This window comes from Dermacentor andersoni, chromosome 1 (genome assembly GCF_023375885.2).
Source record: "Dermacentor andersoni chromosome 1, qqDerAnde1_hic_scaffold, whole genome shotgun sequence".
NCBI classification, from domain to species: domain Eukaryota; kingdom Metazoa; phylum Arthropoda; class Arachnida; order Ixodida; family Ixodidae; genus Dermacentor; species Dermacentor andersoni.
The window spans coordinates 79,801,046-79,826,593 of record NC_092814.1 but is presented as its reverse complement, the minus strand read 5'-3'; the positions used below and the strand labels follow the sequence as shown (position 1 = coordinate 79,826,593).

Below are 25,548 nucleotides of genomic sequence, written 5' to 3'. Positions count from 1 at the left end.
GTCGTCTCTGGACTTCTGCTGCAGCGGCCACACGCCTCCTCCTGTTGCGAATATTTGCTCCGGTATGTTTTTATCTTCAGGCCTGCCTCAGGCTCGGGCCTCATATAGCAAGGCACATCTCTTTGTGTGATCGTACGGATTTTCTTTTCTGATTTCTATCTTGTCATATTTGTTATCTCCATGAACTTAATTTTTGGTTCCATCTTTTGCGTCCAACCTCTGTTTCTCTCGCTTTCGTTTTGATAACACCGAGTTGTCTATTTGCACTTTCAATTACCTTGTACTTAGTTGCCAACTTTCTTGACATCTTCGTCTTTTTTTTTTTTTTGTAGACACGCCGTTGTAGGGTACTCGAAATAATTTTGACAACTAGGGAATCTTTAACGTGCCCACGATGCATGGGACGCGGGCGTTCTTGCATTTCGCCCCCAAAAAAATGCGGGCGCCGCGGCCTGGATTTGATCTCTCGACCTCGTGCTTAGCAGTGCAACACCATAGCCGTTATAAGCCACCGCGGCGGGCGTAAACAGCTCATCTACCCAACAGTTCTACACTTTTTCATTGCGTGCATCAACTAAACAATATCTTCGGAAGAGCTGAGACCCATCCTAAATATTCTCCCTGAAAAATGGAGAGCCGTTCAGGAAAGTTGGAATAGCTTAACTTTGCTGGAATCAGCAGAAACGTTTTCTTGCGGTACAAGCGAAGTATTTATAGCGGTGTTGTATATGTCTACCTTCCCATGAATGTTTCAATGTCCGTGCCTCAAAACTCCCGTGCCCTCTATGAGGAGGCAAAGCAAACGTGTAAGGCATTTGCTGACACGTGGCGTAGCTAGAAAAAAACGAAGAGATCACCCAATACATAGTTTCAAACACTCTGGCGCTAGTTTCTATGGGAACTGCAATCGGTGCGGTTCCATAGAGTTTCCCACAATATACTAGAGGGAACTCCGGCGCTGCAGTCAATCACCCACCATGGGAATGATGGGAAGTACAAGGATTTGTCTGATCATTGCGCTTGGGGATTCAGACGTTCTTGTGGCTTTGTATATTAGGCTTTATATGCCTTCATTGTCGTAAATTTCAGAGCAATCTATACTCTTCGAAGTGCAGAATAAGCTGGAACACGCACAATCGCTACTAATTGCAACTATTGAGCTTCTCGAGGTGGCCAAATCGAAATGCGCCAAGCCTCTCAAGGCATTGGCATGCCCGCGATACATTCATAAAGGCGTTTCACATCGATTGCCTATGCGTGCGTCCGTCGCTCAATGGTTTCAATATCAGGCTTCTGTGCTAGAGGTCCTGTGTTCGAATCCTGCCGTCGGACAATCTTAATGCTTATTTAACCATTTATTACTTCGCAAATTGTTGAAAATGACGAGCTTACAAAGTCACAAAGCCGTTTGAAGGCAGAAGGACGAAGTTTAGGCAAATCCATGTACTTCCCATAATTCCCATGCTGGGACAAGCGCTCCCATTGCAGCTCCCGTAGACACTAGCGCCAGAATTCCCTCTAGTAAGTATTGTAGGAAACCATACGGGTGGTTCAGCCAACTTGGTAATTATGAGATGTACCTGGATTTCCCTAAACTTCGTCCTTCTTGCTTTAAGCGTCTCTTAATCGAACTTGTAAATTGTTCATTTTCAAGATAGTTATGTGTCACAAATAATTAAATAAAGATGATTAAAATCATCCACCGGCAGGATTCGAGCACAGGACCTCTAGCACAGAAGCCCGACATTGAAACCATTACGCCACCGACGCACGCACCGACAAGCGGCATAGAACGCCCTTATGAAGTTCTTGCAGGCAAACCAGCGTCATGAGACGCTTGACGCGTTTCATTTTGGACACGTCGATAGATTGAGCCGCTATTAGTAGCGATGGTGCGTGTTCGCATAGTATTCTACAGACGCGGAAGGGAAAAGACCCAAAATAAGTAAACATTTGCGCTCAGTGGTGTGCTCTCTCTTTTTTACTGCTCCGCTGGTAGCCCACATGCAAAGAGTGGAATAGCTGTGCAGTTTTCGTGCTCCGAACGCTGTCTGCAACTAATTGGTAAATCATGTTGCTGCTAATTATTATTTTTTATTTTTTTTCTGCGGTTTCCGAGTGTCGTCACTCGCCGTGGTTGCAAAGTGTTACGCATATGTCACGTTCTCGTGACGCCTGCGGCAAAAAGGACGTTCCACGTCCGCCGCCAAGGTCTGTGAGTGGTGGCGCTGGCTAACACTCCCAGGGTTCTACTAGGACACATAAATACCCAAGAAAGTGGATGGAAAAACGGCGCCGCTGTAGCTCAATTGGTAGAGCATCGCACGCGAAATGCGAAGGTTGTGGGTTCGGTTCCCACCTGCGGCAAGTTGTTTTTTACTCCACTTTAGTATCCGTTAATTTATCGTTTCTTTATTTCATTTATTAAGCAGAAGTAATTTCCCTTATGTTGTCCTTGGTGTCAGTGTTTGTTGGCTTGCTAATATATATATATTGAATGTTAATGGGTTAAATGTTTCCTAGTGACAAAAAGAAGTCCTGTACTTTTATATTTTAAACTTTTCTTAGTATTTTTTTTTAATTTTTTGTCCCTTCAACTATCCCTTTCGATTGGTGCCTATTCATACATACGTCACGTGTGCGTGTGACAGAGATTGTTCATTCGAAACTTGTTTGAGGGCGATTTTATCGCTGCGCGCGTGCGTTTCACATAAAACATTTTCAGATGCCATGCGTTTTTTTTTTTTCTCTAGGAAACATTTAACCCATTAACATTCAGTATTGATTGGTTGCTTTTCAATATGCTCTACAACCCTTTGCGTTTAACTTTATACTTAGAAAGTTAGCGAATTAGTCTTTATTACATAGTAAAATTAGGCTCAAGAAAGTTCCCCAAGAAGACATCAAGCAATACTGAGTTGACTGCATTCATGCACCATCCATGGGCGTTCTTCGACACTTCGAACCTTGGCTGGAACACCCTGTATGTTTTGACACTGCCCCTACATTTTACCTGTGAAATGTGCATATTATGAACAGAAAGGCTTGCTTATTTGATGAGCAGGAGTTGCCGCAATGGCAATGGATGCCTGCGTAGGGTCATGTAAAGCGCTACAAATTCTTTAGCTTTCCAAACTAGCAGTTTTCAATGTGCGGAGCGATCTATCTACCTGAATCATCGTTTAAAAGTTGTTAAGAGCGTTACTGGGTCTATATATTAATATTTAAACACTGGCGCCACGTTTGTTTACCTTCAATGGCCGAGAACCAATAAGCGCGACTAATGAGCTTGTGCTCCTTACTTTTAAACTTAAATGATATTGCCAGTGCCGATTAGCATTGACAACAGCAACAGTGTTTTGCTGCTACGTCCTCGTAGAAGGGGGAAGAAAAAGAAAGCCAGTCTTTGGGTGTCTTATATCCTTGAGAACGGCAGTGAAAACAGAGAAAGAGAAGTGTGGGTTTCCGTTGGATAAGCTCGCAGGCGGCAATTGAAGTATAGCCTTTAATGCTCTCTAGCGGGAGCCTTTTCTTTCGCCTGCTGAAAACGTTAACGCAAACGAAAGGGGGCAATGCTCTTGCCTACGGGTGTACCGGCGCGTCCCCAAACAAATCGCGTGCCTAAGAGACTAGAATGGCCCGCCGGATCGTATAATATATATATATATTTTCTCCTTCTCTCGAGTGGCGTCAGCAGGCCTGCGACGTGGGCTCGTTCCGTGCCTCTTAATTAGGACTGATTCGCGCTCGTCCTGGGCGCCACGCTGAAGGATGCCGTTTTAAGGCTTTAGGAGAGCCACCCGGGAAAGGAATTAAGTGGGGGCGGATAGGAGGCAACGGAGCAAGAGCGGCTCTGAAGTACGGGCTTTCGAGTCACATTTGTCTTAGTTACGGATTCATTAGTTTTGCGGTTTCGCACGAGACAGGTGCCTCTGTAATGTGTCCTGGCGTCTGTACCTTGTACACCGCGGGTGCGCTAGAGGAAACAATCTGTTTCTTTGGTGGCAGCGAGATTAATGGACGAGATGTGCCAAAACTTACGCCGCGTCCCTTTCCGATTGAATTCCCTCACATGTGCGCTCAGTTTTCCTAATAAAACGGGAAGTGCGTGAATGCAGTTCCAGCTGACGTTTCCACGCGAAAGACTGCCGGGTTTCTTCGCTGGTGCGTGTTGACTTTCGTCTGCCTGTGGCATTTGTGCGCTTCAAATGCGCTGCGTAAAAAAAAAAAAAAAGTTGTTGTGCCTCAAGGGAGCCAATGTCATTTGCTTAGAGCATGGTCCCTATTACGCATCCACCCGGACGATATCTTGAATTTGAAGAGTGCGCCAGCAATGGCAATTCGCTCCCTCGTTAAGCCGTTCAATGAGAAGAAACGAGGCAAGCTTACGTTCTTCAAACTCCTTGTCGCTTCGGTCTCCTCGGATAACTCTTTTTCCGTCGCATTCAATTAATTTTGATTGCGGCATGATCGCGCGCGAGACCAGCTGCGCATCGTTATTGGCTTGTCACGTGATGTTCGAGCGACGCGGTGATCGCGCAGGTGAGGATAGCCCACTCGGCTCACGCGTGCGAGCGCCGCAGAGCGCATACTTGGGTGTGACTGAAGTCCCTCAGTGTGGCCAGAGGACGCTTCAGCAGCAAGAATGCAAGGAGCCACATCAGAGAGAGAGAAGGTGTTCGGGCGCCGATGCACAGCCGACGTGAGCGGTCTGCCGTTTGGGAAGTGCCCGCGACGACGAGGCGGCGTGTGCCATCGCGGCTAAGCGGCGCGCGCACTCCCTTGCTGCCGCAGGGACACGCGTTCCCAAGAGGCGAGGTCGCTCTTCCGCTCCGACGCGAGAGGCCGCGTGCCACGGAACCCTTGACCCGTCGTTGCTCCTGCGGTGCTCTTCTTCGGTCCGTTGCGAAGCGCGATTAGGGAGAACTACTCCGCGGGGGATGTTCGCGATTCCCCCCTCGCTCTTTCTTTCCTCGAGAGCAGAAGACGCCGGGTGTGCGCGGCACAATGCTCCCTCGACACCACCCCTTGAAACACCCCGCGGGCGTCCCGGGTCGCCTCTCGAGTCGCGGACTTCCCGTCGCGGTCTGCTGGCCGCGATCGATGCCGGTTACGCAGACGCCGGCGCATCCTCGGAATACGCGCCTTCCTCACGCGCCGTTGGAACTTGTCGGTCGTCGCCACTGGAAACTACGTATTATTGCTTAAATCTGGTAGAAAATTTTAGGTTTTGCGATTGCAAGTAAAACAATGCTATTGTGATGACACAATGAAGTCCCACGTAACTTTGCCAAACGTTAAAAATACGCAAATGCCACGTAGCTGGACAGAACCAAGGTAATGCTGCTTGCTGTCGCTTGGTTATACTCAGGTTATTATTTGCATTCCGTATATTGAAACAATTAGTCTTAATTAATTAATCGACTTCTGAAATATAATTAAACGAAAAGTATAAACGAAAAAAAGGTAGATTAACAAGAAAAACTCGCGATACCGCTTTCTGTTTCTCAATACGTGCTACACAAAAGTGTTTTTCCGATCTTAAAAGAAGCCCGCGAATACACGCAAAATTTCCACGGCACTGGACGCTCGAGTGTGGCATCGAAAGGCGTCGTGCCTCTGTTCTGCGGGTAATCGCATCTTTTGCGGATACAAAACTTGTTGTTACTTGTACGGAGGGCTCGCTCTAATTTGCCGATTACGACAAACTCGCTGAAATTAAAAGCTTAAAGGTAATTATGACATTTTTGTTAATTAGCGATTATTTACTTCGTATCATCTGTCACCCTATGGTCGCCACCGCTGACGGCATGTCTCCGAAGGAATCGTCCTTTTAATTCGAAATGCCGATTAAAAAAATAATAATTACTTAAAGTCTTCGTAGAAACACCCGGTATACAATCTCAAAGAGCAGAAAACTCGCAATCGCTGAATGAAAGAACGAGGAGCAATATGTCCTGACGTGCTCTTGAAAGCTAGTTTAAGCATTTCTTAAAGGAACTAAGCTTTACGGTAAGTTCAGTTCTCCAATTCTATACAACGGAGCACCGTGCGCAACTTAACTTGAAACGAACGTTTTCAGGTTTCCACATGGAAAGCACACGCTGATTACTCTTTTATCGATTCTGCGGCTTTTGCACAGCGAATCGCTGGCATATCTCGTACACCTCCGAAGGACATCGTACCGGCCTCTTGCAAAGAAGATAATGTACCCATAAGCACCGTGTGGGCGATGTAATATGAATTAAATAATAACCTTTTAGAAGGCATGTGAGCAACGTTACTGTAGATTCTGACGCCGCGATTGTTCTGACTGAATTCAATATAATATTTTGTTCCGATTTTTTTGCTAATTTGTGCAATATTTACCGGGCGTTGAGTGGCGACCGATGAATGCATGACACACATGCATGATTTATTCCTGTTGTTCTCCACCCTTTTCTTTTATTCTCTTCCCTTTTTTCAGTCAGAATGCCCCCCTCTGCATCTCTCTCCTGTTCTTCACAAACTGTTCTTTTTCTATGTATAAATGTCTTTTCTCTTCTAAAGCTGGCAGGTGGGGTGCTTTTTCTGGGGGAAGTTGCCCAGCCAGCTCTCTTTCGCCGGTCTGTGTTCGTTTCATGTATGCAACTCTATTATATATATATAAGTATACTAATATTAATACTTTCTCGTCTATAACCGACAAACGCTATTACACCTACCAGATCCGGCAGTATTCCAAAACCATCTGCATTCACAAATTTCGTTCAAGCAAAATTTTACTCTGCTCGAGAATCAAGTAGGGGAAGCTCAGCGATAACTGTATTAAATGGCAAAAAGAGGCACCGAAGTGAGTTTCATAAAGAATAGCACGCTAACAATTCAAAGGAACGAAGCACAATACCGGGAATGGAGGTAGGTCTTGCGTTTACGTCATAGGTGACGCTCAAACCACATATATTTAGCCGTACAGCTGTCGTGATAGCAGGCTAAATAAAAATAAAATAGAAAAGGCGCACTTTACAGAGAAAAAAAAACACCGAAACAAAAAACGTGGAACCACACAACACATGATTTTTTTTTTTGTAATATAATTCAGAACATCAGCTGAGAAAGCCGATACTTGTCGGCACACTAAAGACACTACCCTTTGTCACTGATAGCCTATGATTAGAAAGCGTGTTGTATGGAATGCGGCGAAGATGTGAAGAAAGGAGAAGCTCTAAGCTGCGTCATTTTTGTTAGCAGAGGCCAAGCGCTCGTTACAGCGGTGCTCATCGATTTCGTTGCAAATGCGCACAAAGCGCACAGACGCAGACTGCCCGCCATCAGCGGGGTTAACATATCCAGCTTCTTATTACAGCCGGTATCTCTCCCTGTCCTGAAACTACAACGAAAGGAGGAACAAACACAGAAAAGCAAGGAAACTAGATTGACAACGCTTCCACCATGCGCAGTTCATTGTTGCGCAGTTATTATTTGCGCTGCAAAGTAAGGATGATGTAATAAGCAGCCTAAACGTTACGCTGCTAGATCATGATATCTCTGTCATTATGCGTCAATACTTCTAAAACACGATTGAGCCAAGAAGGATGTACGTTTCCGTAATGTTGGCGGCCTTTAGTTGTGCTGGTCACAGGATAGGAGAAGTCGCCGGACACAGTCGAAACCCTGTATGGGGCGCCAATTTATATTTCAGCACCTAAGTGTTCAGCATCAGCGAGTAACAACACCCTGAAAAGAAGAAAAGGGGAGCTACATAAAGTTGTGAGAAAAATCCGGGAGAATGAGCATCACACTGATGCGCATTGGCTGCACGAAAACCACGTGGTAGTTACGCTAATCCAACACACCCGGTGTCTAGGGTATTAATCCTCAGGTTGTTTGGCATTATCAGACACGTTATCCCCCTGCATCGGAGTCGCGTTCATCAGCACTCACGCCTTGAGCAGTTCTATGAATTTCTTGATCGACAATGTTAGTCGCCTAGTTAACTTAAAATTGAATATGCATGTTGACAATCAAGACATTTTGATTCTAATCGTGCCGTAGAGTTGTGTAAGAGAATAACGTATACAGCTTTTGTGAAGGCAACCCCAGCCTTTGATAATTGAAAGAACAGTCACTTGTCATTCCACTGCAACGAAAAGTGTGTTCAGGCAAGCTGTGGCAAGTTGGTCACAGGATCGCCTTCGTATATTAAAAAAAGGAAGAAAGAAATGCGCCACGGACCACGCCGCCGTCTTCGGTTTCCCTTGACGTGGCACAACGAGAGCACGGATGCACTGTAAAGTCCACGCGTACGCCTTACATTCGCGGCATCTTTTTGACTGCATGAAAAGAAAAGGAGAACGTCCATTTAGTTCAGAATCATCGCACTTTTCTGCTTCATGTATGGCTTAGGATTTCTGTGTTTGTTCGTGCATAAGCTAGAAAAAAAAACTACGCATTCAAATACTTGGCAGTAAAGGTGATCGTGCACGACTAAAGTCCAGCCCGGCACATTTCCTGCGCCAGGCTCACTCATTAGTCATTTGTGTGCGAGAAGAATATTTAATTCTACGTTGAATAGCTGCCGTCTAGTAATTATGCGTTGAGTTTTGAAAGAGTTGTGCAACCCCTCGGAGACTATCTGCTTCCGGCATCCTTAATTTTTTTTTTCGGATTTTGCGCACTCTGTGCAATGTATATTCGCGTCCGCTCATCAGTACCGCAATTTCCGCACTACGAAACATCCGCGTTCTTTGCAAAGGTGTTGCCTCCGTGGTCGGGCAGGAACGTTGTCAGGAAAGTTTGTACCTTGAGTTTCAACGTGAGTGTCCCGGCCACTTGTTGCGGCAATAAGGAAATCGCCAGAGGACCTGCGCGACACGTAGCTCTGCATGATAAATATCCTAACAAAAAAAAACAAAAAAAAACCCGCGCAACTGAAGATTCAAGATGCTGAAAAATACCGAAAAACGTTGCTATGCCTACTCCACACTGCTGTGGGGAGCGCTGCTCTTACACTTTATACAGTATACCGCCATGCAGTATACCGTACACTGCATGACGGTAACGACCTGATAAATGTTCGTGTGCTCGTGTGTGTGTGTGTGTAATGCGTTCAGGAGCGTAGCTATAGGGCTGTGCCCCTCGGTAGTCAGAACTGCTCGATTCCTTTTTACTGTTGTACTACTCCCCCCCCCCCCCACCTCCATCATTTTGTTTTTCTGCAAACACCGCCTTAAGAAATAAGCGGGTTCCGAGTAGTGTGTGTGCGTGTATGTTTGTATCGTGCGTGTGTGCGCGTGTGCGTGCCTACATGTTCAACGTTGACTCTAGGTGCACATTAATTTTCCTTTTTAGTGAAGGATACAGCGGTGCGAAAAACGCACCAACCGGCTGCTGAGCTTCCGTTGTTGTCCTCATTTTTTCGCAATTACGGAGGCAATCAAGAATTGCGGGGCAAGAGAGAAAAATGATGAAGGCCAGCGTATCAACACTGGTGGATCGCTAGAAGACGGGAGCGAAATACCAGTCAGTCGTTTCTACCGTCTTTAATAACGGAACACCTGCGTTCGAAAGCAGTGCGATGAAAAAAGGTTGTTTTACAGAAGAATAATTGCTTTTTAAAGGCTCTTAATCATCCCCAGTCAAATAAATAATTTTGGCAAGAAAAGCTTAAATAATGTAGCAACGCGTACGGTGCGCTTAGTGTTGCAGTGATTGGTTCTACTCGGCTTAATTATGCGGTATTGAATAATGGCTTAACGAGAAGGAAAGAGCAGCCAACAAGTGTAACGAATAACATACTATTCACCCGTTATCATAAGTACTCATTTGTTAATTAGCTGGCTGAGGAATCTTCAGTGGCTGAAATATGCTTTCAGTGAAGCAACACATGGCAAAGGCTTTCGTGCTCAAAACTTCAAACCAGATTGAGCTTGAGATAAATAAGGAAAGTCACGCTCTTAGCTTACAGAGCAAGAAAAATCTTGCTTCATCCATTTATAACCGTCATGCGCTCTAAGAATATCGCGCATATTTTTTTCCAGTTCTAGAGATAAACAGAGCCTCTATTCACAAAGAGCACCTACGCTATAATTGTTTGTGAAAAAATATTCCAAGCAATCTTCACTCTAGACAGGTTAGTGAAAGTGGCCGGTTAATGGCAAAGAACACTTACAAAAAAAGTCTTTGTGAATGTGGCCGTAGTTTTGTATAGAAACGGATAATGTCCATTTCAAAGCAGAATTACAGAACTTTTTTAGGAGCTGTAAGAGTTGGGGTCGGGCATGTAAAAAGGGGTAGCTGGCCATGCCGTCGTCGGCCTCATCCACGCTGCGGACGTTGTTGAAAGGAGGACGTGTTCTCATCGAGAAGGAGGGGTACTGGGTTTATTTACAATATCTACACGAAGAGTGGAGAACATTACATCTCATCAGTCTAGCATGACTGAAGTGAAGCACCCCGAGGAGCCGAAAACGTCTGCTTAAACCCCCTCTGTCTTCCCTAGATCCCTAGGCCAGGGAAAACTGTCGCCCCCTTCATCCAACCGGAGTGACCAAAGTCGTCGAAGGACCCACGTTGAAGGCGAGGGTTCACACAATCTCTCCCGCAAATTTTTTCACTGAACACAGACAAAGGAGGGGGGCTTCGTAGACAGGGATTGCCACACTTGACTCAAGCTGGCGCGTCTTGGTTCCCGGGATGATTCCACAGTTAGCTCGAACTTCTGTCAAACGACCGTGGCGGTTACCGGAGTCCGTGAGGGATGCCTTAGAACATCCTTTTCCAGGAGTTTTGCTCCCATTGGTTCTTGAAGGCGACAGTGAACAAACAAACAATATTCGGTCCGCCAGACGTGTCTTGCCTTGTGGGCACCGTCCGAGGGTGACGCATTGTTAGCTTCCCGAAGCAATTCGTCGCAGTGGGGTGCGAGAGGCTAGAAGGTCACCACCCTCGCCGGCCAATTGTAACAGAGCACAATAGCAACAATATATGGGGTGATCATTTCTAAGTTTTATGGAATCTTCAAAAATCGCCTGTGGCAAATAGCGTCATTTTTGTCCATGAACTAGATTATTCGAAGAGGCGGACATTACTAGCACGAGAAATCGAAACACATATCCAAGGAATTGACGAAAATACACTAATTAACTTCTTAATGAATAACATTATGGCCCATATTACAATTTTCGAACTGTAGTCGTTGAGCTGGCAGGACGTAACCCCTTACAATGAATTTCCAGGATGAGACCAGGTTCGATATATTATTTCCCAAATTGTGGGATGAAATACATGGGCGTTCCAGTTACCTTTGCACTTCAATGCATAAAGAGCGTTTTGTTAAAAAAGTAAGTGGAGCAACAGTGTACTTTTAATGCGAGTTTGATGGCGCACGTCTCCATAGTGGCGTTATTCTCGGAATTCACTTCAAGTTGAGATGCCTTTCAATCTGACTCGCTGCAATTCGTAAATTGCAATATGTGCCGTAAATTAATTTAGAAGATACTTAGTGAATTTTTGTTAATCAGTTGAATAGGTGTTCTGAGTTCTCGTGCAAGTAATGTCCGCCTCTCTGAATAATCCAGCTCAAGGGCTAGAATTATGTTATCTGCAACAGGCAATTATCAAAAAATTATGCACAACAAAAAATAATCACCCTGCAGGCCTAGAAACACCGTTCTCAGGCAGCCAAAGCTCATCACGGGCATCGTTGCAGTCAGCAATTCGAAATTATTGCTGTGAAACCATTCCACAGCAATAAATCTACAGTCGTTCAATGGATCAAGGAATATCAAAAGGATATTCTGTATTATGCAGAAAGTGACAAAACACTAGCTGACACCTCTTCAATAAAGCTTAATGTCATGTATATATAGATGCATGAAGATTTAGCAAGTGTAATTGTATCATTACATACATTTATTTCCCGCTCATTGCATAGAAAAGCTTAAAAAAATTGTGTACGCTTTGTAACGAAGGAAATAAAAAGAAGAGCTGGAATAGAAGCTTTCAGTCTGCTTTAATTCCTACATGTTGCGTGAGTGTCAAAGAACGCCGCTGAGTCGCGAGAATGCCTTTCAAGAAGCCGGAACGCAATTTTTTTTTTATGTTTTACTGTATGCATCCCGCGCATGCGTTCCCAGGGGTTGGGGGGGGGGGGGGGGGAGGTGAGGGGTACCCCGGCTGGCTTACGCTTACGTCCGCATGGGCGACAGGAATATGTGCGCCGACCCCGGAAATAGTGAAATACCGGGCATGCGGCCCCACAAATTATGGCTTAAAATTTTCTACTTTTTTTCATGACGTTCACGCGGGGGGCTGACTACTCCGATGAACACAATGCATACGTCGCTATCGCGACGGCTCACCATTTCCGCAGAGGCGTTTCGGTACTCCTTCCGGCGCTAACGAAACCGGACTTGCGCTGTCGAAGATAAACAACAACAACAACGTAAGCAGTCTCCTCCGGTCGTTGTCAAGCCTCCTCGTCGAATACTGCGTCAAGTGCGCAGTTATCTGCCCTAGAAAGTGACCGACTCTAGATACATGGCTTGCCATTCTAAGCGGAAGTACCGTGAATAAACTTTACAGTGCGCGGCAGAGACACAGTGTTGGCGGAGGTTGAACGCTCACACTCGTTGTTATTCGACCGAACATGTAAAGTGTACCACCACTTTATTTGTTAAGAACGGTCTCGACGGTAAGCAGGGAAGCAGTTCACAGAAGGTATCATAGTTACCAAAAAAAGTCTGTGCTAGGCCGTGAATTGCGCACGCGTTCATCTTGATACCGGGAACCGTGCACAATTGCTATTCCCGAGATTTCCTTACTTCTTTGTACTTTTAGGGATGAATGGAAGTGAGCATATATTTTTAAATTATTTTTTCAATGCATGCATCTACGCCTCCTTAAGTTTTGACAACACATAGATGAGAGTTTAGAACCAGGATAGAACTATAACAAGCTCAAAAATGAGTAGTAGGGTTAATTAAGGTGATCAGTTGTTGTGTACCCTCTCAGCAGTGGTTTATATTGTGATAATAAAAATAAACCGTCGCGGGTATCTGAGCCTCTGTATGGAGGCAGAAGGAGATGCACAGAGAGCGAGAGAGAGGAAGGACGGAGAGGAATTGCAGCGAGGTGAACCGGACGAGCGTCCGGTTTGCTATCCTACACGGGGGGGGGGGGGGGTAAGAGAAAGGGGGAAATGGGAAAAGAGGGGGCGACAGTGCACTGCATGCGCGCTGCAGGACCCGCAGGGCTATAAAGGGTCACTCAAGCCGGTGCACTTCAAGAACTGTACTAATGCACGGACACCGACCTAGGTGAGAAGCTGGCGATGCTAGCCAGGTTGACGTCCCGGCATGCTGCTCCAGGTGCTGGGTGAGAAATACAATACGCACAGTGTTCACGAGACTGCGCACCCACATATATGCACACTAAGGTTACACACAGTCTCATTGAGACCTGCAAGCCCGGACAGTGCTAGAAGCACCTTCGTTGCGAGCAACGTGCAGGCGGTGCTACCCCACCGGTAGGAAACGCCTCGTAGTTCCAAGCTTGAGAGACGAAAGAAGTGATGAAGAGGTACGACATGTTTACATACCTCGTCTCAGCTCACTGTGGCGAGAGCATACCGCATATTTTCAATACTTCAGACAGCGGGATAGAAAACTCAAGGTGTGCCCGTCGCGTGGCCCTTCTGTGCACCTTGGTGTTCATATCATAGTGTGGTTTTTTTTTTTGTCTGTACGTTCACTAAATCACCCCCAAAACTAAATGAGCAAGTGCCAAGAAGGAAAAATAGTTTTTCTTTTACAAATTCGCTTTTACACCATTTGTTGAAGTACGCTGAAAAATGTTTTGTTTGCGTCCAGGCTGCGTTCGTGTAATTGAGAAATCATATTTTTCGTTCTTTTAAGATACTACAAATAAGGCCGGCTGGGGAAAAATTGATCGTTCTTGAAGACTTTTCTCTTCTGGGGTTTTTTGTTCCTTTCTATTCGCGCATAAGCTATAACCACGTGCTGGCTTTCATCCAACACGCCCTCTCACACTATGTATTTTGTAATATTTTTCGTCAATGTAGTCGCAAAGAGAATAAGTACCGAGACGTCTATCCTCCAGTTATCTATGCTATAGCGTCAGCTACGATTCATAAATATATAAAGCAGGAAGAGCAATTTGCAACCTCAATGCTCACTGTTTATTTTTGGCTTCCTAATAGCTCCCTTAGAGGTTCAAGTAATTCGTGGCGTGGGATTTCGCCTGTATTATTTATATGGCGGCAGCTAGTGGCCTTGAAAGCAGGTCGTATCAATTTCTCGGCAAACTTCTGGACGGTGCATTACTTGTGGAAAAGATAGTCTGTTTATCGAGGAGACGGAACAAAATATATATATATATATATATATATATATATATATATATATATATATATATATATATATATCGAAAAAAAATACAAGAAGACATGATTTTTAGAAGGTCAATAAGATTTTGTTCTCACCACTAAAAAGGAGGCGCGTGTGTCGCTGAGTACAGCAGAGTCTATCGCCATTACACTGATACTTGATGCCACATTGCTGGCCATGCGTAGTCATACCGAGAAAGAAGTCTTTGCGAGGCCCGCCTACAAAATCCATTAAGGGATGGTTTCGCCTTACGGCTCATAAATTCTTGTTACGCAAACCTCAAACTAGCTGCTCATGAATGCTGCTTTCCATAAACATCATCGATTCATTAGTTGGGCATGAAAAATCTGTAAACACGTTTTAATTAGAACTTACGGAAGTTCCGTCATAGAATCTCACGAAAACATTTGCGGTTGCAGCATTTATCAGGGTTCTCTTCATTACCTTTATGTTTCTAGTGTGCTAAAAAGCGGTCTGGTAAGTTAATGTCGATCAGAGTTTTTTTTTTTTTTTTTTTAAGAAAGCTTGCTAGAAACCGCGTCCAGCATAACGTGTCGTATTCACCAGTTAGTCCAGGGTCACTTGAAGCCAGCTCTGAAGCACAAAAGACGATCGTGTTCTATTTCACATTTTGTATGCTACGGCCACCGTCAATGAGGCTGTTGAGCAAAGAAAAAAAAAAACGCCCTGTGCTACAAAAATAAACGGCCGTGTACTTGACTTCTGGCCACGATTGCCTATCTTATGTAGTCAACTTTTAATAATAATAATAATAATAATAATAATAATAATAATAATAATAATCCTATTTTAAGTCCACTGCAGGACGCAGACCTCTCCATACGATCTCCAATTACCCCTCTCCTGCGCTAACCGATTCCAATAGCGCCTGCGAATTTCAAAATTTCATCACCCCTCCTAGTCTTCTGCCGCCCTCGACTGCGTTTCCTTTCTCTTGGAACCCATTCTGTAACCCTAATTGTCCACCGATTATCCATCCTACGCATTACATGGCCTGCCCAGCTCCGCTTTTCTTTTCTTAATGTCAATTAGAATATCGGGCTATTCCCTTTTGCTCTCTGATACACACTGCTCTCTTCCTGTCTCTTAACGTTACGACTAACATTTTCCGTTCAATAGTTCTTTGCGCGGTCCTTAGCTTGTTCTCGAGCTTCTTTGTCAATCTCCAAGTTTCTGCCCCATATGTTAGCCCCGGTAAAATGCACTGATTGTACACTTTTCATTTGAATGATAACGATAAGCTTCCAGTCAGGATCTGACAATGTCTGCCATACGCGCTCCAACCCATTTTCATTCTTCTCTAAGTTTTCCTCTAATGATGAGGGTCCCCTGTGAGTAAGTAACCTAGGTAAACGTACTTCGTCACAAATTCTAGAGGCTGACTAGCGATCCTGAACTCTTGGTCCCTTGCCAGGCTGTTGATCATTATCTTTGTCTTCTGCATATTAATCTTCAACCCCACTCTTACACTCTCTCTATTGAGGTCCTCAATCATTTGTTGTAACTCCTCCCCAGTGTTGTTCAACAGGAAAATGTCATCTGCAAGCCTATGGTTGCCGAGATATTCGCCGTTGATCCTTACTCCTAAGCCTTCCCAGTTAAATACAACTGAAGTTGTGTTAATTTTGCGCATTTAGCACCCTCGCATTTCTTGCACAATAATTTTTCGGTTCAGAGGCCATAATATCACTTTCAACATTCCTTTTTTTTTAGTGGGGAAGGGGCGGGAGGCGAGAAAATATGAGCTGCAAAGTTACTCGCTGCTACTAATAATCAGCAAGCACATCTTCTCAAAGTGAAGGCACCTGCAGTTTATTATCGTTCTCAATGCGGTCGTATGACCCATCAATGTAAAGCGCAAGGCGGGTAAAAAGAGGTCAAAAGCAACATCAATGGTCCCTGTTTATTTTGGACTTCCTAATGGCCCCCTTAGAGGTTCACTTAATTCGCGGCGTGGCACTTCGCCTGTATTATTTATATGGTGGCAGTTAGTTGCCTTGAAAGCAGGTCCTATCAATGTCTCGGTAAACTTCTGGAAGCTGCATTACTTATGGAAAAGATAGTCTGTTTATCGAGGAGACGAAACAAAATATATATATTTCGAAAAAAATAAAGAAGACATGATTTTTAGAAGATCAATAAAATTTTGTTATCACCACTAAAAAGGAGGCGCGTGTGTCGCTGAGTACAGCAGAGTATATCGCCATTACACTGATACTTGATGCCACATTGCTGATATGCGCGGTCATACCGAGAAAGGAGAAGTGTTTGCGAGGCCCGCCGACAAAATCCATTAAGAGATGGTTTCGCCTTACGGCTAATAAATTCTTGTTACGCAAACCTCAAGCTAGCTGCTCATGAATGCTGCTTTCTATAAACATCATCGATTCATTAGTTGGGCATGAAAAATCTGTAAACACGTTTGTGGTATTGACCGAAGGTGGAAGTCAGGCTCCAGCCGTCCCTATGTAAAAAGCCGTTTATTCAACATATACAACCATATATATAATGAAGAACAGAAGCGCCCCCTGGGGAATAAAGAACTCAAATGAATAACGAAACTAAATGCAACATACTCCTTCCCTTATTTTTGGTGATTAGTTGTTAGTAAGTATTCGTAAGGAAAACCTCAAGGCACGCACACTGTACTTATTTATACATATTTGCAAACTATGTACACAACGTCAGGCCGCCAACTAGTTGGTCTGATAGTCTTGGAGCCAGGCCGGTGGCCGGCGCTCTCGGGTCTGCCGCTTTGCACATCGCACTGGCGACGATAGCGACGGGCTCGTAGACTGCTGCTGTGGTATGCCAGGAGACCGCGCCTGCGTCCTGGAAGAAGGCGGCTGTAGCAAGGCAGGCTGCAGCACATCGTGAGACCGCGGCTGCGGCGTGGCAGGCTGCAGCGCATCAGGAGACCGCGGCTGAGTGGTGGCAGGCTGGCCTGCCCAGGTGCCCCTCTCTCGAACCCTGGAAAGCTTGGAGGCATTCCACGTACGGCCGTCTCCAAGTCGGAAAGAGGCTAGTCCCCTCCTCTTGATCACCTTAGTTGGTGTAGAAAAGGCGCAGTCTGCCTTGAAACGAACGGACGGTTTTTTGATACGGACAAAGTCGCCTAAGGCTATCTTCGTCTTATTGGCGGCTCTCCTTTTGTCCGTGTAGTGCTTGCGGCTCTGCTGCTGATGCCGAACCCTTTGACGAAGTCGCGCCAACTCCTTGGCTGGGTCTTCCGCAAATGGTGGTAATGAGAAACCCACGACATCCAGCCTGGTTCGGGGCATTCTACCATGCAGCGGAACTGCTGGGGCGACCTCGGCGGTGGCGTGCTGAGTACAGCAGTAAATGGCAAGGTATTCTGCGACAGCTTGCCGGAGTGGTCGTCTTTCGAGGAGTGATACTTGAATGAAGTTTTTAAATGTGCGATTGAAACGTTCTATTTGCCCATTGGCTTGGGGGTAGTATACCGAAGAATGTGAAAGACTGATGCCTCTGTTTTGCAGGAAAGTGATGAATTCACGCGAAGTGAACTGAGGTCCATTGTCGCAAACGATCTCTTCTGGGTAGCCTTCACGGGCAAAAACACTTGTTAAAAAGACTTTCGCGGTGCTCGTGGACACTTCGCTGCAAAAATATACCTCTGGCCATTTAGAATGGTAGTCAACAAGCGTTACAGCAAATCTGCTGTTGTGAGCTGCATGCTCCAAAGGGTCAACAATGTCTAGGCCAAGCTTCTGCCACGGTCGCTCAGGCCATTCAACAGGTTGTAACGGTGCTGGTGATGTTCTGGCGGACTTATCTGCCTCCAAGCAGATGTGGCAGTTTTTTACTGCCGTTTCCACTTGCTTATCCATTTGTGGCCACCAGAACGGCTCACGCAGTCGCGCCTTCGTGTACGTGATACCCGGATGTGTCTCGTGCGCGATGCCGATGATCTGAGCCGTGAGGGAGGACGGAACAACGAGGCGCTCTCCACGCAGTAGCAGGTTATCGACAACGGAAAATTCTTCTCGAATGGCGTAGAACAGTTTCGCCTCTTCTGGTGTGGACTTCTTTGGCGGCCAGGAACTCAGCACGAATGACTTGATGGTTTCCAGGCAACTGTCGTCGAGGGCGGCCGGCCTGAACTTCTTTGTAACGCAGACTGGCTCAATGAACGAGACAGTTTCTTCCTCCTTAGCAATCTCTGCCTCCGAGGTAGGTGCTGGTAGCCGAGAAAGTGCATCTGCTACAGTGTTTGTGGACCCTTTGCGGTATTCAACAGTGAAATTGTAGCAAAGCAGTCGTGCACTCCAGCGTGCGATTCGGAGTGGGCGTCTTCCATGTCCTTGTGACGATAGCAAGGACACCAGTGCCTGGTGGTCTGTTCGAATTGTGAAATGGTGACCCCAAAGGTACGTGTGCCATCGCTCACACGCCCAAATTCACGCAAGAGCTTCTCGTTCACCGACTGAATATTTTCTCTCCGCAGGCGACAGTGTACTAAATGCGAAAGCGACTGTGCGGAGCTCGTGGCCACTTTGTAGCTGCAGGACTGCTCCCAGCCCACAATCGGACGCGTCGGTCGACACAATGACTGGCAATGACGGATCGGACATCTGGCGGACTGTACTCGACGAAAGAATTTCCTTGACCCTCCTGAAACTGCTGTCTACTTCGGCAGACCAGATGAATGGCTCATTTTTGCGAAGTAAGACTCTCATAGGCTCAACCACTTGTGCCAAGTGTGGAACAAACTTGGAGTAGTATTCTACGAGGCCCAGGAACGAACGAAGGGTGGCAACATCAGTTGGTACTGGTGTATTAACTATGCAGTCTACCTTCTCTGGAAGTGGCGAGATACCACGTGCGGTGACCTTGTGCCCTAAAAACGCAAGTTCTGGAACGTCGAAGAAGCATTTGTTGTTCAGTTTCAGACCTGCGTTCTTGATCTTTTGCAGTACGGTCTTCAAGTTTGAAAGGTGTTCTTCTGCGGTCTTGCCAAAAATGATGACATCATCAATGTAGAACAACACGTCAGGGCAGCGGTCAAGGATTGTCGCCATCATCTTCTAAATTGCCGCTGGGGCAGAAACCAACCCAAAGCAAACACCTTTAAAACGGGAAAGGCCGTCATGAGTGATGAAAGCTGTCAGATACCTGCTGTCAGGGTCCAAGAGAACCTGATGGTAAGCGGAAGCCAAGTGAAGTTTTGAGAAGTGTGTAGTGCCTACCAAAGCGTGAAGCAGCTCCTCTGTATGGGGCAACGGGAAATTGTGTGGAACAATAGCTTTGTTCGGCTCTCGAAGGCCTACACATATCCTTATGCTACCATCTTTCTTCTTAACAATGGCAATGGGGGACACCCATTCAGAAGCATCGATGCGCTCGTTGATGTCAAGGCTCAGCAACCTCTGAAGCTCATTTGATACTGGTGACCGGAGAGAATATGGCAGACGGCGAAGCTTCGAAGTTACAGGCGGCACGCCTTGCCGCGTCTTGATGCGATGTGTGAACCCCTTAGCAAGACCCAACTCGGAACTGAAAAGTGAACTGAACTCATGTGCTAAGGCTGGCGGAAGAGCTTTGTTACGGGGCTGCGTGCTTGTCGGTGTGGAAATGGAACAGGATAGCGGGTCAACGACAGTCGGCAGCGGAGCAACGGACGTGTATAAGCACTCGAGAGCAGAACCCTCAATGCGAAGATCCAAGGCTTTAATGCCGTCAAGACCGATCAAACAAGTTCCTTGGTGAACAACATAAAAAGGTAGTGACGCTGTGCGACCTTTAAACCGAACGTCTGCCTGGAAACAACCTAGCACGGAAATCGGCCGTTGAGAGTAGTCAAACAGAGTAACATGCGGAGCAGGCAGGAGCGGAACGCTCTGAAAATATCGACTGAATTCTTGCTCCGACATGATTGAAACAGAAGACCCTGAATCTACAAGGAATTTCAAGGTGACATTCGCGACTTGCACTTGAATATGAATTCCGCTAAGCGCGGAACGTTGCACAGTCAAAACTTGCTCAGCGCTGCTAGATGACGAAACATCTTCATGAAATTCAACTTCATGGACTCGGCCTTGCATTTGAGTTAGCTTGCGGTTGCATACCCTTTGAAAGTGGCCCTTACGACTGCAAAAAGAACAAGTCTTGCCATGCGCTGGGCACTGCGGCGCTGACGCGATGTGGTCCCGCGAGCCGCCCGCGCTCCTCGTTAAATTCTGCTGCAGGGGGACACCTGCCGGCTGTGAATTTCTTTTTTGCGAAGAATGCGAGGATGGTTTTCGACGCTGCCGCAATGAAATTGCTTCGACCGAAGCAGAAAGCTCCTTTAGCTCTTCAGCCGCCTGCTCTAAGTGAAGTGCAATTCGAACTGAATTCTCGAATGAAAGTGTGGAACCCTCGAGCAGTAACCGCTCACGTACGCGATCGGAAGCTACGCCGGCAACGAATTGATCCCGCAGAGCATCATTTTGCGAGGCAAACGAACAATGTGACACTAGCTCCCGTAGAGCGGCAACAAAGTCATGAACGGACTCACCTGCGTTTTGGCTGCGGCGGGGAAAGCGATGACGCTCGACGATAACGTTGCATGACGTCGCAAACTGGTGCCGTAATGCGACGAGGGCAGAGTCGTATTCGTCAGGAGGGGCCACGACAGACTTGTCATCGGCGAGTGTTGCGGCACTTGGCGCTGCCGGCATATAGCTGCCGGTGCTGCGGCGCTGGTCCCTGCATGTAGCGTCTGATAAGTACGCTGGCCTTCCGCCCCCAAACAATGCAAAAGAATAGCCTTGCGTTGCTCCGGCTTGACTGCGGCGGCTCCGGATGCCAGCAAGTACACGTTGAACATCTGCTCCCACTACTCCTATGGCAATGACGGACGGCCGGGCGTCGGAAGGAAAAACGGTGGTGGAGCAAGCCCGGTGAAGCTCATGGTGGGTGGATCCGCAGGGCTCAGCGGGGCTGGGGGTACGTTCACAGCATCTTCGTCGCCAATGTGGTATTGACCGAAGGTGGAAGTCAGGCTCCAGCCGTCCCAATGTAAAAAGCCGTTTATTTAACATATACAACCATATATATATATATATATATATATATATATATATATATATATATATATATATATAATGAAGAACAGAAGCGCCCCCTGGGGAATAAAGAACTCAAATGAATGACGAAACTAAATACAACAACGTTTTAATTAAAACTTACGGAAGTTCCGTCATAGAATCTCTCGAAAACATTTGCGGTTGCAGCATTTATCAGGGTTCTCTTCATTACCTTTATGTTTCTAGTGTGCTAAAAAGTGATCTGGTGAGTTAATGACCATCAGAGTGTTTTTTAAAAAAAAGCTTGCAAAAAAGAGCGTCCAGCAGGACGTACCGTATACACCAGTTAGTCCAGGGTCACTTGAAGACAGCTCTGAAGCACAAAAACAATCGGGTTCTAGTTCTCATTTTGTACGCTACGGCCACCGACAATGTAGGCTGTTGAGCAAAGAAAAAAAAAACGCCCTGTGCTACAAAAATAAACGGCCACGGGTTTGACTTCTGGTCACGGTTGCTATCTTCTGTAGTCAACTTTAGTACACACAGAGTACTCAAATTCTAGTCTGCGCCGCAACGCCGCAGCCACAATAAGGATTTGCTTAGAACATTGCGCCCTCTATGACGAGAATTCTATATCATATGTAAGGTTTGTTTAGGAGAGAGGGTAGTAGGAGGGAGGAGATGGTATATAATAGCATTGTCACACGTACAACTCTCAAGCAGCACTTGCGCGGCGTCTTGATCAACACAAATGAGTATATTTGTCTGTTCCCCTATATTTCTGAATGCAACGCATGGAGCCCTATTCGCATGTTATGGTGAAAGCGTTTTTTTTTATTGCCTTCCTTTCATTGCCCAAAATCATATGAACAAGGACAAGATACTCTGCTCTACAAGAGGTCAACACATTTGAGGCGGCGAAACTTTTGTTTGTCTCGTTGCACGCGTGTTTTTGCGAGTGAGCGCTGTCCTCGTAAGGCCCGTATAGCGATCCTTGTCGAGGCGTGCTTATCCGCAAGGCTTGTCGAGCGGGAGCCAATTAATGAGCTCCGACGCTCGAACGGCCTACGCGTCCGCGGTCTGGAGCGCACGCGCGGGGGTCCGCGGTGTCGCTCAGCAGCGGTGGCAGCTGCAGTCCAGCCGCGGCCCGCCGCTCTGCTGCTTTTGTCCTACAGCGACCCGGGTGCAACGGGCGCAACACTGGTTTTAATTATCAGGCGACCTGGTGCGCGGGAAGCCGAAGGCGCAACATCCTTTTGAAATTGGCCGCCTGGTTGGGCCGGCCTTTCATCTGCCTGGCTGGATCTTCCGCCGCTAGTCGGCGGTGGCCCGGTGCCTTCCCCCCCCCCCCCCCCCCCCACCTCGTCTTTCTTCCTGCTGGCGTTAATCGAAGCGCATTCCGTTTTGGTGGGCGCATGTTTGTCGTTGCCAAGTCCACAATTAACATTCCTCGCGCTCACTCTCGCGGACGGCTGTGTCCCTCGTCCCTCTCGACCGGGCCGGAAAGCCGCGAGGTGTTTTCAACTGCGCGCCGACCCTCCCGGTTCCGCCCGTCATCTGCTCGCGAACGTACCGCGAACCTTTCCGCGCGGTGATTATCAGCTTGATTCCCCGGCACGAGGGCAGGGGTTACCGCTCACTCGCTTGTAGAAGCTGCTAACGCCAATGGCGCTGTCCCTGGTAGAACAGCTAGATGCAGTTTCCGCAGGCTCCATCTGGCAGCCGCCGGTTGGCTATGCTGTTTCAACAACATCGCTGCAGCCGAGCTCTTCTCTTTACTGCTTTGTTAGGTTTTCTTGCTGGTTCCACGTTTTCCAGCGTTAAGAAGGCAGAACCACTTTTTCCTCCTTGGCTTAAAGTTTTGGCTACATTGGTTTGGATGAAACACCGAATGCCGTATGTGGCCTCAGTATGTCGTTCTTATATGGTTTATTGAGGCATACTCTATACTCAGTAGTATAGAGCGAGTGCCACAAGAACATCCCCAAACAACCGTAATATTTACAGTTTCCGCGGAAGCGTGCTTTCAAATTATTATTAGCACGCGAATGTTCAAGTATGCGTGAGACACCAATGTGTCGGAGACGGCCGGCATCGTGGCCTGTCCGACGACTCGCCGCTTTCTCTGCAGTTAGGATGACGGTTGTGCTCGCCGCCCGAGTTGATGTTTGCCGTGGGGATGCAGGAGTAACCCAGAAGCCGCTACTGACGTCGAGGTCCGCTCTCGCGACGTTGAGCGCTCATTTGCCTGCTGGTGAGGAGATAACGCCTCGCCGCCGAGATTCCCTGAGCAGCGGACCGCCACTGTATCAGGCTGCAACCTCCTGTCGGGGGAGCTTATTAATGGGCGGCGCTCTCTTTTCGCGGGTCGTGTAGCGCTGAAATTCGTCGACAATGTGCGAGTGAGTGGACTCCTAAAAGAAGATTACGGTGGCCGAAATGATTAACTTCCTTGGCGCCGGTGGCAGGAGTCTCTCCGAAAACTGGGCCGCAAGGGTCGTGTCATCTAGTCTGCTACCGCACTTCCCAACCATCTGATTCAACGCCAGTTTTCCCGCAGGAAGGAGGAACCGTTTTAAGCCTTTGTGTCTGAATCGCCGAGATATGTGTTCCGGGCGAACTTCGTCTCGAGGCTTACCGCGAAGCGCTTTTCTCTTGAAGTTGGTGCATATCACAACACAGGCGACCGCGTTCGCTTGCTTGTGTTTGACCACAGCCTGTCGCCGTTCGTGTACAGACAGACAGACAGACAGACAGACAGACAGACAGACAGACAGACAGACAGACAGACAGACAGACAGACAGACAGACAGACAGACAGACAGACACAGACAGACAGACAGACAGACAGACAGACAGACAGACAGACAGACAGACAGGCAGACAGACAGACAGACAGACAGACAGACAGACAGACAGACAGACGGACGGACGGACGGACGGACGGACGGATATTGTATCGGGGTGGCGACAAGTGTACCCTTCCAATGAAGTAAAATTATGGTGTTCTAAACCACCTGATGCCCTATTAGGTATATCCTAATCTTTCCCGGCAACTCTAGCCTTTTCTTACGAATATCAAGGTCCTTCAGTTGAGGGAGCCTGCTAATATCTATCTCTTGCATATTTAGCTCCCCGTGGCTGATGCTAAATTCCAGTGCAACTTAGATCTTCGTGTTTGCCTCGTCGACTTGCGGCTGAATGGTATTCCACTTTCTTATTTTTAATGCGGAAACATTCTAGGGGAGGGCCAATGGTGCTCCCCGGATTCTTCGCCCGACGCGTGCGCGGTGTACTCACCCGGGTTCACCCGGAGTCCACGGAGTGGCACTGGGTTGGATAATGTCGGCGTGTGCTATCGCCCACGTCCTGCAAAACAAAAGCTGATACCGCCACGACTCGTCCTGACCGACGCATGGGACCGACGCGGAAGTCGCCGAATGACGCCTCGGTGCGGCCGAGACTCCCGAGCACTATACAATCGACCACTGAAGCCAGCGTTCTTCATAAACTGCAGCAGCGCGGAAATATCTTTGTGCGTCGGCGGCTATTAGCTTTGAATTTGAAAAGCTATTCGAAAAGGCATAAACGAGCACGTTTGCTTTTACCATGATCAAGAAATGTTGTGTAGGTGGGCTTTGCCGCATAGTGAAAATTGTTGAGGCGATGCACGCTTTACGGAAGGCTATAACGCCTTTTGTAAAGTTGGTAGTGTTACCTCTTATTACAACAAAGAATAATTCCAATATTTCCTTACTAAAAGTGAAACACCGCATACGCTTCAACTGCGCGGCAAAATCTTGCCACCATGTTTTGATCTCGGTGCAACAGATTACTGCAAGCAGGCAAGCAGAATACGCTCATCTGATCATTAATTGCAAGCGGACTCATTTACCAAGAAGCCTTATTAACGCAGGTAGGTAGGTCTCTTATAAAGTATTCTTGCTAGTTTGCTCATTACTCTACCTGACATATTACGCTCGCCAACTAAATCTTTCAGGTGCCCGGCTAATGAACATTTTTCTCAGCTGGAGTAATGCTGGTATCCAGCGTTGCAAGCATTCTTTTTTACATTACTACGTTTTAACTCATAGAGGTGTCGCGATATG

General features: G+C 46.9%; 2 protein-coding genes across 2 annotated transcripts in view; one reads left to right on the top strand and one right to left on the bottom strand.

Moving 5' to 3' along the window:
• Positions 1-25,548, top strand: part of LOC126543242 (synaptogenesis protein syg-2-like) — a 523,643-nt gene that overhangs the window by 89,101 nt on the left and 408,994 nt on the right. The window lies entirely within an intron of this gene.
• LOC140215429 (uncharacterized) lies at positions 17,105-21,324 on the bottom strand. The gene is given in 3 exon segments (XM_072285988.1): positions 17,105-17,240; positions 20,568-21,062; positions 21,098-21,324. Coding segments are annotated over 3 exon segments (858 nt in total).